This window comes from Anoplophora glabripennis, unplaced genomic scaffold (assembly GCF_000390285.2).
Source record: "Anoplophora glabripennis isolate ALB-LARVAE unplaced genomic scaffold, Agla_2.0 scaffold186, whole genome shotgun sequence".
NCBI classification, from domain to species: domain Eukaryota; kingdom Metazoa; phylum Arthropoda; class Insecta; order Coleoptera; family Cerambycidae; genus Anoplophora; species Anoplophora glabripennis.
Genome location: NW_019416662.1, coordinates 657,737 through 675,460, shown reverse-complemented (window position 1 = coordinate 675,460; position 17,724 = coordinate 657,737). Strand labels below are relative to the sequence as shown.

Genomic DNA, 17,724 nt, shown 5'->3' with positions numbered 1-17,724 from the left:
GCGTTGCAGAGTTTTCTTTCCAGAGCAACTAACTGCGACAGAACAAATTTAATCAAAATGTAGCGACACTCTACTTCTTCATAATACACTTTTTAGTAATTTCTAACAAAATTTAAAAAATAAGCAAATCAATAATTTTTAAGTATTGTGCATTTTTAACTCGATGAGACAAATAAATCTATACATATAAAATTATTTACTTTTTATTAAATTCTTTAGCTGAATTGTTTAACACATTTATTTGTAGAAAAATCATAAACATTATATAAAATTCTTTAAATCTGATAAACTTTATCCAAGTTTAACAATTTATTCCAGAGTTTACTTTAATTTGATTATATGTATATTAAATTATAGCGGCATGTAGCGGAATATATCTAGGGCTGTAACAATTTTTCTTATTTTATGGTTGGCAACACTGTGCTTAATCAATATGTAATGCAAACGGAAAATCCACTTGTCAATACTTTAGGATATTGGGAAACGTACAAAGAATGTGATTGATACCTAATGCCTATTGCATGAAACATTGCTTGTATATCCCTGTAAAGAGCGACCTACTAACCCAGAGATTGTGCAAACATGACTAGTGTTGCAAAGATGATCTTAGCTGTTTACTAGATATCAAGNTATCGCATGAAACATTGCTTATATATCCCTGTAAAGAGCGACCTACTAACCCAGAGATTGTCAAACATGACTAGTGTTGCAAAGATGATCTTAGCTGTTTACTAGATATCAAGAGTGAAATTCAATGCTGGACAGGGCTGTAGTCCGCAGAGTAGTTGTTCCTTACACTATAATTAGTTAATAACACCTTTTATTACTTATGACGGATAAGTCCTATCTTTTCGCATGATTTTTAGGTCGGTACCTAGCTATTTCTGCACTCTATTTATTTGCGTGTGGTAATCTTACTTGTCGCATGCGAATTGCCAATAAAACATGCAAAATTTAAATACCTAGACACTCAAAAATATTATTGTAACATATTTTTCTTCAAAAATACATATTCAATACAAAAACTGTACAGACACCACTGGCAAAAATAATAAAATTGTTTGTACATCAGAAAATGCATCTCGATGAATAGAAGGCATGTACCAAAGAAAAAATATCTAGGGTAATAGGGTAAGTTAACATAAAAAAATGTTTTTTTCATAAAACTAGCACCCTGTAGTTCAAAAGTTAAGACTTTTAGGAAATATGTTCATATGAAGTTTTTTTCTTAAAATGGACCCAAGAATAACTTCCTTAAATATTAGCACGTTATTAAGAAACACCCTGTATTTCAGCCAAAACAATTAAGTTTTCATTATTGGCATCATATAATAAAATTACCCAGTAAGACAGCTGTAAGAGTTGATTTGTTTCATGAATTCGACTAATACTACTGTGGTAAATACCTCAGTTCAACAGAATCCTTTCACAAATACATTTTATTTCTACTCCATCGCAGCATAAATCAGGAAATGTTTGATAACATTATTAATTTGACAGACACAGCTCGAATGATGTGTTTTTAAAACTTTCTTGGGATGCAAACGTGCTTACGGCATTAAAATTATTAAAAAAAGCTAACTAACTTTAATATGTTATCGTCTAAATTGAGCTTTTCATTTCAGGTATGACAAATGCCGAGGTTCTGCACCAAGTAGAACACGGTTACAGAATGCCGGCCCCACCGGGCTGTCCACCCGCCTTGTACGATATAATGTTGGAGTGCTGGAACCGGGACCCAATGAGGAGACCCACTTTTGAAACCTTGCAATGGAAACTGGAGGATTTCTTCACCATGGAAGGATCCGAGTACAAGGAAGCGTCGGCGTACTGAGGTCACGCCCACCCCCCTGCTGATTGGTTGCGCAACTCGATCGAGGTGCACTACCATTGATGGGGAGGTGGATATCTATTTATCAAGGAACAATAGATAGATATGCCGTACTTTTTTCTACATATTTTTAGTTTACACGACATTTACATCAGGACGGTTTTTACTAGTTTTTTTGCAAGTTGTGTCTTGTTCTTGTATATATTCGTGGTAAGTACCCGTTTTGTTAAATCGTAATTGTATAATTGGATTTTTATATACATTTTTAATTGTGATGTTTAATATAATTTTTTTTGTTAATATACAGGGTGTAATATAATATGTTAAGTGTTTGTTGACCAAATTTAAGAATATTTTATATAAACATTTGTTCTTTGAAAAAAAATGTTTTCTGAACAAATGAAGTTATTGGAATTCAATTTTCTTTGTGCGATACACAAATAAAATGACATTCAGTATGAAAGAATGCGATTGCAACTCGAATCAGTGGATTAGGCATGAGATATGTAAATTACGTTTTCAATAAAAATTATGGCCCATATAAGGAAGAAAATATATAATTTTGTCAAATTTCAATTGCAACTAATGGACGCGACTTCTTTTATTTGTTTTTTGGTCACGTAAACGTTTACTGCAAATCTGAATTACAATTTTTTTAGCAAATTGATGCCATTGAGACATTGATACTTACGTTTTAATACATTTACAATTAACAATTTTACAAAATGTAATTATCCCTTTTTCGCAGTACACTTTAATATTTCAAAAATAAAGCAAAAATATATGTTTTTTTAGTGGACTGGCGATTGCCATAATTTTTGAGGAAGATATACAGGGTGGGCCATTATGTGAGAAAGTAAAATAATTCCGAAGTTGCTCATAATACAGAAAAAAAGTTTAAATAACAGTTATACAGATTCAGGAAATCTAAACTATAAAATTAATTTTATACATACAGGGTGATGGGTAAAAACAGGACACGCCAAATATTACATTTTTTAAATGGAACACCCTTTATATTTTTAAACATGGATTTCCGAGAAAATTTTATATATGCCAATATAAACAGTTTTTCATTTTAGTGCGGGGTTGCCAAGTTATGTAGAAAATTCTTCGAATTTTGGAAAAAACATGACCTCAAAGAAATTGTATTATTAACTTTCAGCCACTAACACTTGGAACAAAATAATTAGACAAAGTTATAGGCAAATGTGAGACAAAAGCTCCTATATTAGCTAATATCGATATTTTATATAGGGCATTTTTTATAATACGACCATTTTTAGAAAGTTTAAACTTGATTTTCTAAAATTTTTCAAATGGAACACCCTGTATTTTATTGTTCTATTTTATTCACATATCGGTCCACTTCAACTTTTATTAAACATGTTCTATATCTAAAATTGTTAGTTTTTAAGATATAGCAACGTTTTTGAAAAAACTTAATTTTTATTATTTTATAGAATACCAACTAATAAATAATTAATAAAATTAACTCGAAATGGAATGATAAATTATGAACTGGAGTCTTTGCCTAACAATTGCCTATAACTCTGTCAAATATCTTTGCTCCAAGTGTTAGTAATTGAAAGTTAATACAACTTCTTCGAAGTCATCTTTTTCCCAAAATTCGAAGAATTTTCTGCATAACTTGGCAACCCCGCACTAAAACGTCTATATTGCCATATATAGAATTTTCTCAGAAATCCATATCTTTAAAAATATACAGGGTGTTCCATTTAAAAAATGTAATATTTGGCGTGTCTCATTTTTATTGATCGCCCTGTGTATTTCAATTTAATTTTCTCCTTTAGGTTTTTTGATTCTGTACAAATTTTATTTTTTTCTGTGTATGAATAACAAGGGAGTTATTTTAGTTTCTCACACTAATGGCCCATATTTTACCATCCAAAATTTTAAAACAGAGTAAATAATATTTAAGAGTTAACACCACTCTAGATGTTGGAGAAAAAATTGATTTTCTGGAATTTTCAAAGAAAAATCGATACTATCGGGAACAAAAATGCTTTATTGTACATGTTTTCAGTTTTCACCTTTTTTTTTCAGAGGGCTGTATGGCCGGAAAGGTTTCTTATTAACGGATGGTTTTGGAACAAAAACACAAACATTTTCTGATATTGTCTTAAAACTAGGGAACATCATAGGGAAATTAAAAAACAATAAATTGTGGATTTGTGAACAAAAAGTATCGAAAGTAGATGAAAAATTTTGCAATAAATTGTTAATAATAATGAAAATTGTTAATCAATCGAAAAACCCCTACCACGTTCCCTGAGTTATGTTATTGTCAAACTCTGTACACAATTTCAAGATGATTCATTGAAAATTTTTTGAGTTATGTTTCCAGCCAGTTAAAAAAAGTGGTTTCTCGAAAAAGACTAAAGTTTTTGTTGCCATTCAGCATAAATTCGTTATATGTATTCCTTCAATTAGCGATGCCTGTACCATATAATTGGCCTTCTAAATTGATATTTTCTTCATCCTCTTTTTCGGTTTGACCTGAAACTCAATCTGACCTCTATAATAGCAAACTATTGCGAGTGTTCTCACAAGTTACAATAAGCTGCAGCATGTTGCAAGCTTTTGTTCTTCACACAATAAAGCATTATTTAAACCAAGAAGAGTGGCTTTACCCCTTGAGGAAAGATTCTTGCGTATTCTTGAGAAATATTCTTTCATTTTCAACATGTGACACTGTGTTACACCCGTTTGTTAAAATCTTTAATTTGAAGCATTGTGTACATTTTTAGTATTGAATTTTAGACGTAGAAGACTAGTAGAAACCGTTAACCAACATCTCGATTACACTAGTATTTCATATCAAGTACTTTCCAGATAATAAGAATTGCAGCGCTGCATGTTTAAACAACTAAATTTTCTACTCTTTCTTAATGGGACATTGACAAATTTTGTAGACTAATATATTTATTTAATTTATTATTAGTAAAATTCTTAACCTGTGGTCCTCCTAAACATGCAGCTGGATATCGGACGGAATTGACAAGCAGCTTGTCTAAAAGATTGTTGTAAAATGCAATATTAATAAAAATTGACGTATTTTAATTGCTTAACGCTAACCATTGAGATTTTGTACCCTTTGGAACGCACAAATTTGTATAGAACTGCCAAAAGATGTTTTTTTTTTGTTACTGATTAAAATTACGTATCTAGCGTTTAGGGTCATATCGTGTGATTGTTGGCTTTACGAACAGTAACTGTTTTGTTAGAAACATTCCTGTAATAAGTAAATTTTGTACAGGGTGTTTTTTTATATTTTTTTATGATAGCTTTTACAGCTAGCCTGTAGCACTCTGTATATAGTTTATTTACACGTTATATTTGTTTTCCATACTCTGTGCAGTCGATAATAAAATAGAGGAAACTAATTTTTCATCATAAGGAGTAAATAGGTTATTTTTATTGAATCAACTAGGCCTCATACCATTTACTATTAAATATTATAATTATGTTAATACTATGAAAGGCATTGTTTATACAGTTATAGACACATTATACAATATTTTTTGTATTATACACTGTAGATTATAGTTAATAAAATTATTAAGAATTAAACGCTTTGTTATTTCTACCCAGATTTCTCCAGAAAACGAATTCGAATAATGAAATCGAAATAGAACAGAAAACATTGGTGCAAAAGCCATTTAAGGCTGGCATTTTATAGACAAGAAGTCACACTTTCGGTAAGGCTGATGGAACAAGTAGATCCATTCAGGAAGTGGTGAAGCGTAATGCTAATCTATAACGCAAAATTTTTCGCATTGAAAGATCAAGGAGAACATGTAAACATCAGAAAATGTACCTTTCCTGTTTTGACCAACAAATTTATAAAAATACTCATTATTGTGAATAATGCATGTATTAATAGTTTCCTAAAAGCATTTTACAGGGTCTTATTATGGTACCGTATGCGATTTTCTGTATGTTCAACAGGAATGCAAAATTCTGGAAACGTGAGATAAACACACAAGGTTAAAAAATGCTTTCTTTACCTTATTTTGAATTGTCTTATACCCTGTAAAAAACTTATAAAACTGGTCCAGTGAAGAGACATTGTTTCTAATTTGCTTAAATTTTCTAAAATGCTTGACAAAAAATCCCCCAAATTTAAATCTTATAATATTTCATTCTTGGACTAATTTAAATGGGGGCAAATTTGCGTAATCGGGGACCAACATTATGCCTCTAAAAAATCAAGGCTAACATGATTAGTTTTCAAAATACTTGAAAAAAAAACGAAATTTTGGAAATTCGTTTTTGTTTCATTTCAGCCTTGTTTGAGGTGATATTGAAAAAAGAAGAACACTTTCTCAAGGCCACTTTTTGCCTTCTATTGAATGGCATAATTAATTTTTATATGTAACGTTTCATCACTCCAGGACCATCATCAACTTCAGTTTTTTAAATACAACTAGAAATTTTATTACATTTTTTGTAAGCCTTCATGACCCCCCAATACTGTACTGCCTCACCCGAACCTGAATCAGACGTTTTGTCTCGAAAAATTCATCTTCAGTATATTCGTTCCAAATTTATCCAAATTTTTTATTTCGATTTCTTTGTTTATTGAATAGTACACTGTAAGTGTCGTTAGACCCTGTGAAATCCATCTAGTTATTTAAACTATTACCACCACGCATTAAAATAAAAAATTATTAGAGTTTTATTCCCGTGTCCATAGCTATTTCTAGGCTTCTGATTATGCAACTTTGCCCCCATTTAAGCTACTTCGTACCTCTTACCGTTTCCGAGATCCCGAGAATTTGTAACAGCCTGTATGTATATGTATAGTAGTAGTGTCTATTTCACAACATAATTTCAGTGTTTAAGATGGCACGTACTTATCGTAGTGATGAACTAATTGATATGATATTTAGTATACAGGGATTGTCGACAAAATGAAGTCCTAGCATCACAATTATATTCCAAATGTTTTTGTTCCCGCAGCTTATAGATTTGTTTATTTCGTTTAAGGGGATCAAAAAATAGAACACGGTGGACTGCCAAAAGACCTAGGCCATCTAGAACGTTGTAGGTCAAATATGTTTTAGATACCATTGAAAAGACCCAACGAGTAGTGGCAAAATTTGGGGCATCTTATACTAAGGTGTGGACTACATTATACGAAAATCAGCTTTACTTGCATTGGATGCAGCAAATTAAGCTTAACGTTTCAAAGAGTGCTTGAAAATATTTGCACACAATGGGTTTTTTCACAAAGACCCATTGTGTGCAAACATTCTCTCTGCAAACAAAGAAAAACTTTTTTCTCTAATTTTGCACTATCCGAATGATGATCAATAAATATTGCTTTTGTAAATTTTGAAAAATATGCGCAGTTATGGCTAAGAGTTCCTTTAACTTTTCTCAGTGAAAGATAACGGAAAATGGGCACTCATTTAAACATCACAATGTACCTTTCCTATTTTGTCGAGAATTTTGTATAAATTACTCAATAATTGTGATTAATCCATGTGTTAGCAGTTTCATAAAAGCATTCTGAGGGGTGTGATTGAGTTTATAGTACCATCCGCGATTTTCTGTATATTTAACAGGCATGTAAAGTTCAGTAAACGTAATGTTTAAGCAAAAATATGTTCATTTTTCCTTATTCTGAATGTATTGTCAGCTTGTAAGCTGTCTTATACAACAGAAAAAACTTGTATAATCGGTACAGTGAAGAGATATTACTTCTAACATGCTTAGATTGTCTAAAACTTTTGTGAAAATACTGCTGTAAAATCACTGGAAAATAAACCATAAAAACGCCCCCCTAAAGAATATTTTTGAGAAAATTGCAAAATGTTCCCGAATATGTTTGAGAATAATGAAAATTTTTATTCCCAAAAAATGTTAAATACCTATCAAGTCTTAATTTTAATTATTTAGTATGTAGGGTGTAAAGTTAGCATCAAAAGTTACTCTTAGATAGAGGATTTGATCCTGACCGTTTTTCAGTCCAGAAAATTTTCAATTAAGTTAAGTTTTGTTGATCCCGAGATTTTCGGGATTGACATAATTTTAAAAAAGTTGCAAAAGAGACTGCGTAAAGCACAAAGCTCAGTGCCAGTGATCTCAATTGTTTGCCTACCACTTTAATATAAAATAGAAGTTTTATTCCAATGCTTGCGTGGAATAAAACTTCTTGTATTTTGAACCAAAATGATAGACGAGCAATTTTCACTGGGTTACTCTTTGTATTGTTGAATTTTCGCAGTCACCGATAGATTTTCTGCCGCAGTCGAGAGCTCTACTTATTTTTAAATACTTTATGCTAAGAAACTTACTTAACTAGCATACTTACTAGGTTTAGTCGATGTTAGGAAAGATTTTTAACTTTCAAAGCTTATTTACATAAGGGTTTTTTTTATTTGTGTAAGTTTAGTCGAGATACCATTCATAATTGAAAAAGAATAACTTTAACATAAACACTGAGTGATTTTAAGTCTGGTTAGTCTGACTCAAGTCTGATTAGTTAGAGTGATTAGATTAGCTAGGCGTATACCATAAAACACGTTGATTTTTGTCTAAATTTTGATTTGTTGATTAAAGAGCTGATTTCTGTAAGATTGTCTTATATTTTATTTGTAAGCCTCAATACTGAAATAAACCCGAGATCCCAGGATTGACTAAGTATATTCCCGAAATCCCGGGAATAGAATCGAACTAAGGGTCGAGATAGAATTCACTACACCCCAGATCTTTAAACGTGTTTGTATTATTTAAACCATGCCCAGTAATGTAATTAAATTCAATTTTATTAATTTTTTATTATTTATGAGACTGCATTGCACTTATTTATGTTCAAATGTAATTTTTTTCATCCACACCATTTTTGTAGAGTATTATTTAAGTCACTCTGTAGTGGTAGACAATCATCAAGGTAAAGAAGAGACGGAGAATGCAGATCATTCATAATATCATTGTTGATTTGAAAAAAATTAAATAGCAAAGGCCTCAGGACTGTACCTTGAGGAACATCTGACAAAGTTGGCAAAAAGTTTGATCTAAATATATTATTGTAGGTATTGAATAATGACTCATAATTTCCAACATTCTGTTTAGGGTAGTCCGAACTTATCAAAATTAAAATGTTAGTATATTAATTTAATTTTTTTAGTTTTTTAAAAAAAATGCTATTTGAAGAATATTCCTATTTTTTTTGAGTTTTATAGCAAAAACTTCTTGTATATGGTGAGAGATAAGATAAGAAGAAATGGTATCATAATTATGTTGTATCATATAAAAAAAATTTAAAAGCCGTGTCAATGGTAAATATTAAAATAATGAAAAAGTAAATTTTGATATCAGCACTTAAAACCCCCAGCAGCTTTCAGATATGGTAACACTGCTACATTATCATTACATCCATCCTTATCTTGAAATAAAAACCTCAATTTATAGCAGTTATCCACTTATCAGAAATAGTTAATGACATCATATATCAGTATAAATGCATGTGAATTATTTATAAATACACATCCTGAAACCTTGCTAATAATGACAATTACAAAACTTTAAAGTAACTTTTCCTGTTGAAATAACATTGTGCTTACTTTTTTAACTAATTAATGTCTGCAAATATGTACGAGATCTGTGAATCCCCCAACTTCATGTGGTCAAATCAACATTGTTTGGGTGAAGGTGCAACAGCAACAGTTTACCAGGGAGTGAGCAAGTTGAGTGGCGACTCGGTAGCAGTGAAATGTTATAAAAGATATATAACTCAGCCAGAATGTCAACTACGAGAGTTTGAAATGATGAAAAAAATAAAACACGAAAATATTGTCAAATTGATTGCTGTCGAAGAAAACCTAGCGGACAGAAAAAAAGTTTTAATTACAGAGTTGTGTAATGGAGGAAGTTTATTAACAGATTTAATGGATCCTAAAAATACCTTCGGATTAGAGGAGTCCGAGTTTCTTTTGGTCTTAAGGCATCTCTATGGTGGAATGAAATATTTGAGAGACAATAATATAGTTCATAGGGACTTAAAACCAGGTAATGTTACGAATTATAGTTTAAAATAGGGACAAACAGGTTTTTAAGAAGCTGATGATGAACTAGGACATGTTTTATCTAAAACATGGAGATTATCAAGAATGAATACCTGAACAGTTTTTCTGTCACATTTTGTTTTATTAGTAGAGTTTTTGAGAAAATGTGATTTTTTATAAAATTGCACTTTATTTACTGTAAAAAAAGCTGTAGGTGTTGCATGTCGCTAAAATACATAAATCCAGACAGAAAAGCAATCACAGTTCCGTTATAGTTATCAGTTATGGAGTCAAGTACTTAGAGATATTCTAATCTAATAAAACTTTATTTGTTTGCTGAATTTGTAGCTGTATTAAATGTTTTTTTATAATTTAGACTGATTTATGTATTATTTAAGTCTCAGCACCTACATACTGATATACTCGTTGGCCTCTAAACGTAGTTGCGTGAAGACTACAATGCTTTATCAAATATGACATTAGAAAATTGAAATTCATTCTTCTTTGTAATAATACATTTTAATGACACCTACTTTTTTATGGCAAATAAAGTGCGATTTCATAAAACATTAAAATCTCTACAACAACAAATATGACAACAAAAACTGTTTCAAGTATTCTTAGTGAGCTATGTTTTAATTAAGAAATAAGCCTATATTTGTCTTCGGATATCCCAAATATCTTTCCGTACCAAATTTCGTTAAAGTATCTCAAAAGAATTAGAAAGAAAATAAAAAAAAAATTTTAAAGCTTCTAATCTTCTTAGGAAGCAAAGTTGTACAGAAGTAACTTGATCTAAATAAATCTATTTCATTCAGGAAGTGTAGCGCATTTGATTCTGCACACCCTGGATATACAGTTAAAAACATTTTCATTAAACCTAACACTTTTCAGGAAACATTATGAAGTGTATTCAGGAAGATGGCACAAATATATACAAACTTACTGACTTTGGAGCGGCAAGGGAACTGGCGGAAAGTGAGACATTTCAATCGTTATGTGGGACACCACAATATCTTCATCCAGACGTTTATGAGCGAGCCATACTAGGCAGAGGAGCTAATAAAAAGTTCAATTCGTCCGTTGATTTGTGGTCGATAGGGGTCACTTTGTACCATATCGCGACAGGAATATTACCTTTCATTGCTTATAACGGTTACAAACATAAAGAAACAATGCACTATATTACAACGAAGAAAGAGAGTGGTGTTCTATCAGGAATACAAATTAGGGAAAATGGGCCGATTACATGGAGTCGAACATTGCCAGACACGTGTTTCTTAAGTGACGTTCTAAAGGAGAATATAACACCGATAATTGCAGGTGTTGTTGAAGCAAATCTCTGTAAAATTTGGGGATTTGAAAAATTTTTCAACGAGGTAGATATTTTGCTGTCACACATCGTGTTACATATTTTTTATGTAAATAAGGCCAAGCTAATAAAAATATATATGCTACCGGAGCAGAGATATAAAGATTTAGAACAGTATATAACGAAAGAAACTGGTATTGAGGGTGTTAATCAACTTTTATTACATAAAAGTAATTCCCTTCAAAATTATGTCGAAGAGTTTACTGGAGTATGTGAATATCCAAAAACAAGTGAAGACCATCCACTATTTTTATTTAATAAAGAGAATGAAGGTTTCACTATGGCATCTCTTCAGATACCAACGTGGGTAGATTTTCCCACTAATATATCTATACAGCATGACATAGAACAAGCAACAACTGCTTGCTCTATTGGTTACTATTGCAAACGACAGATCGATAAATATTCTCTTTACTGTAAACTTATTAATGACTCCGTTGAAAGCTTGATTGAGTACATCGATAAAGACTTAAAATACATACAACTAAAGGCACAACATTTGTTTGACAAAGTAGGTGTTTATAAAAAAACTGGTAGAATATTACAGTTTTTCTGGCAAATAAATAAGTCCAACAATAACAGTGATAGTAAACTAGAGAATATGAGCAAGGAATTCACAGCAGTGACGGAGTTAGTTGCCCAATCATATAACTTGCAATGCTTTGAAAATACTATAAAATCAAACTGGGACTCCACAATCAAAAACCTTAACTGTCCTGTTAAAACATGTGCTTCTACCAGAGGGAAAACGCAAATTGAAGAATTGCGAAAATCCTGGCAATATTTTACAAAGCAGCCAATAATCCCACATCTGTCTTGTAGTAAAAGCCAGTGGCATATATTGGAAAGAAATAGAGTCAGGCAAAGACTCAATAATATAAAAATATTGTTAGAAAAAGAAACCTTTCCTCACTATCAACAAGCGGCTAAAAGTTTTGAAAATTGGTATTTGTCCACTCAAAATATGTGTTTCAAAATAAATGTTTTGAGGTCTGATATCAACAACTATGAAAAAAAGTTGAAAGATTTTGAAAACGAATTAACTCTTGTTTACGATAACTACATGAAAAATAAGGACCAACTGTTTAGGAACAAAGTGAAAGCTGAAATAATAAAGAAAATTAAACATTGTGAATTACACCTAGGAGATAGCTTCAATAATAAGGAGAATTTTGATGAAATACTTTCAGAAAATATGAGGCTAATGAGAAAAATTAAGGACTTCAAGTGTGTAGAACTATAAGTTTGTTATACGCTTCGTTAGAAAGATATAGGATAAAAATATTTTTAATTTTTTTAAATAATTTAAAAACTAGTAAGTGAAATAATTTGAAATGGGGCACGTGTATTTATATAAACATTGTCCAAAATCTGAGGCCTTTCCCTAAAATTTAGATGCTCCAGTGGCAGAGATACAGGGTATCGGTGGCATATTTTTCTAAATAAAATAGTACACCACTGCTTTAATGTACTAATCACGATAATTTCGGATTTGTCTTTCAAATTTCTACAAATTACTACCGTTATGTTTTTTAAAAAAAGCCAGATTTTCGAATAAAACTTAGAAAATGAACTAAAAACACACTTCCATATTTGAATAAAATACGGTTTAAAATTACATAGTAGGCTGCGATAGCAACTTTGACAATTCTGAGCAGTTAGAAGAGTGAATAAAAATAATGCTTTTCATCAGATTCAAGCAACAATAAATTTTGAACAAATTACATTTTCGTTACTAAAAAGATGTCGTGCTTGTGTTTGTGGAAATGGAGTACTTTACTCCAGTAAAATCATGAAAATGATGACAAATATTAATTTCTTTATTCGAATAAATAGTGACCAATGACTAGCGTTTGTCTTAAGTAAAAATGTTTTCAGTTCATTTTTTAAGTTTTTCTTGAAAATCAAGTTTTTTTTTTGTAGAAAATTGAAAGACGAATCTGTAAACGTTATTGTTACCGTAAAGCAGTGGTGTACTATTTTATTTAGAAAAATATGCCACCACTACTCCGTATATCCACCACTGGAGCTTCTTAATTTTAAGAAAAGGCCTCAGATTTTGGACAGTGTTTACGTACATACATGTGGCCAACTTCAAATTATTTCATTTACTTACTAGTTTTTAAATTATTTAAAAAATTAAAAACTTTTTTTAAGTTTAACACCCTGTATGTTTTTAACTAAGCATCCTATATAAAATCTTTATACGAAAGAGCCCTTAAAATTTACCAAAGAATACGAGGTTTCATTTGGTCACCGTTTGTGAATCACCCTTTATAGTGAACAAAAAAAATTTAATTCTAATAATTTTGAGTCTCATCAGACTTGTATATTTCTACTATACTTTTAAGTAAAAAAAAGTATTTTATTTATTACTTCATTTGTATGCCAACAAGTAGTTGACTTTTTGGAAACCGTGATCATGTCGATCCAATCACTAGGATCATTGATTTTTTCATTCAAAACGTGAACTATGTTGAAAAACATAAAAAAATATTGTTAATAAAATTATATGCTATATTTTAAATTTAATGTCTAATTGTGTGTCGATTCTCCTTAAAATCAGAAAACACCTCTTATACATTCAATCTCATATCATAGTTTCTGAGAGCTCTTCTGTATTATATTAATATAAATATATTAGGTTTTAAGTGCAGAATTTATTTTATACTCCAAAAAAATTAAACGAGTTGTTTTAAATAAGGTATATTTAAGATTTAGTCTCCGAATTACATTATTTCTTAAATAAATTTAATGAAAATCTGAAATTAATCCAATACACTTAAATCAAAAAACAAGATTAATGGTAAATAAAATCATTATCATTAAATGTTAATTAAAAGATATGAACATATTTAAAAATTGAATGTGATTATTCTTAAAACAATTAATCAAAATTATCTTTTGTGCCATATCTATAGGATTGTCTTTTGATTAACCAGCACCATTATAAAGATAAAAAAACTGAAACTGCAACTTCTCCATAAAGCGTATTTCGTTTATGGACATTAATTAAATAAAAATAATATTTGTTTCATTCATTTTTGTCATGATTATCACACTGTATTATTAAAATACAAATTTGGAAAATAATGCAAAATCGAATTATCTATTATTATCTGAAAAGGCTTCAGTGAACGTTCTTTTAACGGGACTAGAATCACTCCTCCGAGGGTCCCAATTCAAAGTTTGAGGGTCTGTTACAGCTTCACCTTTAAGAAACTGTAATTTTCCCCAAAAATGGTTTGTCGATCTTAAAATATATAATCCATATTTGTCGAATATAGCCGTAGTAACATGTTGAATTTTTAATAGTTCTTCTCGATTTTTGGGTAGAACCTCAGATATACATTTTATAGCAGAAGGATGCAAAATTGCCGAGACGGATACATTTTTTTCTAGCGCTAGCCTGTGACATAAATCCAATAAATTTACATAGCACTGATGTTGGATTCTTTTTGTGAGATGCTGAACTGCTGCTGCAGATGGTAATAATGTACTGTCTACTGCAACAGATATTGAATATTCTGTTTCCATACACTCGGTTTGGATTGAACGCCCGTTGGCAACGGGAATGCTCATTTTTACGTCTGACGAATCTATAAATGATTGTAGTTCTCTGCCAGATTTTATATAGACAAGAGGAAAGTCTCCTGTAGTTATGTAGTCGTTAGCTAAAACATTTCTTGCAATTAAATCTCTGAGGATTCTATGCACATCGAGACGACTCAATAGCCTCCCCGAGCCATAATATTTGTGATTGTTAAGTCCTTTATTGCGAATATTTTTTTCTCTTGAGCCCTTATAAATTTTTACTGCCATGATCAAAGTGATTTTAGTTTTTTCTGAAATATCTCGTACTAAAATAGCGAGCTCTTTGGCTTGTTTCGTAATGTCGATTTGATTTTCAATGGAGTTGTTGAAGTTTTCACAGTTATCACACATAGTTGCCCTATTTTCCATACACAGCTGTCTATCAAAATTCTCACCCAAGTTCAGCAGCTGGAGGTATCGTCTGCAATCTATTTGATTGTTAGCGAACGCAACCATCTGTTCCAAATTGTCAAAATGCCCATCCAAGGTATCTCTATTGCTAAAACCTTTTTTCATCAGTCTCATCGTGCGAATAACATCTTCGTAACTGTAGAAAAGGTAAGAATATGAAACTTCTCCATCTCTCCCAGCCCTTCCCGTCTCTTGATAATATGCTTCTAGAGATTTTGGAATCGTGTTGTGTATAACAAATCTAACATCGGGTTTATCGATACCCATGCCAAATGCTATTGTTGCTACAATGACATGAAATTGGTCCTGCATCCACTCCTTTTGTGTCTGTTCTCTAACTTCAGTTTCCAAACCTGCATGGTAAGGTTTCGCTGTAATGCCCAGATGTCTTAAATACGAACTTAAATTAACACAGTCTTTCCTAGCTAGGCAGTAAATTATTCCAGATTTTCTAAAAAACTTTTTGTTAATTAACTGTGCTATTTCATAAACTGGCATCCTGTCATGTTTGTCTATAATTTGATATTTAATATTTGGTCTATTAAAACTCTGAATAAACTTCTTAACATTCCACAAATTCAAATTAACGATTACATCAGTTTCTACTTGTTTTGTTGCAGTGGCAGTAAAACATATTATTTGTATATCAGTATATTTCTCTCTGAGCATGCTGAGCTGTTTATAATGTGGTCTAAAATCATGACCCCATAATGATAAACAATGTACCTCATCAATAACAAATCTTGATAACTTTCCTCTTTTATAAAGTGAATTTATCATATCTCTAGTTTCATCTGAGACCATTGTTTTTTCAGGAGTGAGATATAATAAATCAATTTCTGGTTCACTCAAGTATAATTTTGATAAAACCTCTTCGGTTTCTTGCCTTGAATTCGTAGAACATAAATGTGCAGTTCTAATATCCAGAGCATTTAATTTGTCTACTTGATCACCAATTAAAGCTATTAATGGTGATATTACAATTGTAACTCCTTTACTCAAAACAGCTGGAAGTTGGTAACATAAACTTTTTCCACCCCCTGTAGGCATTAGTATAAAACAATCGTGTCCATTCAAAATAGCATTAATAATTTCCCTTTGCCCAGGCCTGAAATTTTCTAGTCCAAATTTTGTATGTAAAATATCTAGCATTTCTTCAGAAAAAGGATAATTTGCTTTAAACTCTGCAGAATGATCTCGTGATACCAATGTGGTATTGATTTCAGAAAAAACATTCTCATTCCAATCTATATTTGAAATGTCTTGTAGCAAATCTTCGGTTGAATCTCTTTGTTCCATTTCAAATGGTTCGCCCCAGTCAATATCATCCAAAGAAATATCAAGAGATGACGTAGATTCATTTGTTACTTTTTCCTCCACATTATTTAGGTTTTCTGAAAATGAATACATATTTCATAAATATTTTAATTCTGGTGTCGTGAAATAGATACCTTCTTTTGCATTTATTTCTAATACTGGTAAGTCATGGCTAAAACTGTTTTCTTCTTCTGCAATCATATTCAATATATCATAATTAATAAACCCCGATATGTAAATTTTAATTTACCAAGTAGACTTGTCAGTTTTATGGTTAACGAGTGGAATATTTATATTCTTAAAAAGCAATTCATAAATAGTGTAATATACATATACAACTAAATGCCAACATATTCCTGCATACTTAAAATCATCATTTCTTTAATGTCAAAGTGTTGTAAGTAGTTTAATTACTCTGTCGTCTCTCTACCAATTTTATGTTGTCTATGTGACTTAAATAATTAGTAATAACATTTATGTTATCAATTTTATCTTTGTATAGTTGTGACCTTTGCATTTATTGGGTTAAATTGCAAGGAGTGACATGATTGTAATTGAGAAGGTTATCATCACGTAACCTGCAAAACACAGTTGCCGTCAAAATGCTTCTGACATTTTAATAAAAAATAAAAATAAAAAACGACAACAATAAACACAAATTCATAAACAATTCATGTAAACATCACATCACAAACGTCAAACAATCGTAAGCCGGATTCACCTTGGATCCATAATAGCAGTTTCCTTTCGCTCTCAGTTTTGAATCATGATCACTGAATCAGGATCAGATAAACACGAACTCGCCGCGCCATTATTCCATGGCTAGAAATTGGCCTCAATGATTTGGGATCGAGGGGGATTATCCCTCTTTATCCTGCCTCATCTCGTGTAGGCCTGGACAGCCTTCGTAGGTGGGCCCCATCCGTCGTCTACCCCGACCGCAAATGCGGCCGGTGTAGGCGCTTTGTGGGACCTCCTTTTGTCCTGGCTGGGCCCCGCCGGCTAGGGCCCTTTCTTCTGGCGCTCTTCTTGCTTCGCCGGCTCGTCTGTGTAAACCCCGGGGGTAGTGTCATGTTTATGTGTGGTATGGTTGGGTAGGGTAGTGCGGCTATGCAGCCTGGGATGCGCTTTGCTAAGGTGGCCCTTAGGCTAGCGCGGGAGGG

The 17,724-nt window shown here is 31.6% G+C and overlaps 3 protein-coding genes across 5 annotated transcripts in view; 2 read left to right on the top strand and 1 right to left on the bottom strand.

Annotated features, from left to right (window-relative positions):
- LOC108904671 (tyrosine-protein kinase Src42A) overlaps nt 1–2,140 on the top strand; it is an 80,184-nt gene extending 78,044 nt beyond the window's left edge. For both annotated transcript variants that reach the window (XM_018707310.2, XM_023455184.1), the window contains one exon: nt 1,626–2,140. In XM_018707310.2, the coding sequence (XP_018562826.1) occupies nt 1,626–1,834 (209 nt within the window). In that variant the 3' untranslated portion in view covers nt 1,835–2,140. The remainder of the gene's footprint in view (nt 1–1,625) is intronic.
- Nucleotides 2,141–9,339: 7,199 nt separating this feature from the next.
- Nucleotides 9,340–12,574, top strand: LOC108904664 (inhibitor of nuclear factor kappa-B kinase subunit epsilon-like). The gene is made up of 2 exons (XM_018707298.2): nt 9,340–9,871; nt 10,762–12,574. Exons 1-2 carry the CDS (start codon nt 9,442–9,444, stop codon nt 12,480–12,482), a joined length of 2,151 nt encoding a protein of 716 aa, XP_018562814.1. The 5' UTR covers nt 9,340–9,441; the 3' UTR covers nt 12,483–12,574.
- A 1,045-nt stretch (nt 12,575–13,619) lies between these two features.
- Nucleotides 13,620–17,239, bottom strand: LOC108904670 (Bloom syndrome protein homolog). Of its 2 annotated transcripts, XM_018707309.2 has the most exons (3): nt 16,812–17,238; nt 16,696–16,752; nt 13,620–16,638 (listed from the first exon to the last, which is right to left on the bottom strand). In XM_018707309.2, exon 3 carries the CDS (start codon nt 16,541–16,543, stop codon nt 14,345–14,347), a length of 2,199 nt encoding a protein of 732 aa, XP_018562825.1. In that variant the 5' UTR covers nt 16,544–16,638; nt 16,696–16,752; nt 16,812–17,238; the 3' UTR covers nt 13,620–14,344. The 2 variants fall into 2 exon arrangements, with proteins under 2 accessions (XP_018562825.1, XP_018562824.1); XM_018707308.1 differs by having other exon boundaries at nt 16,696–17,239.
- Nucleotides 17,240–17,724: the final 485 nt, after the last annotated feature.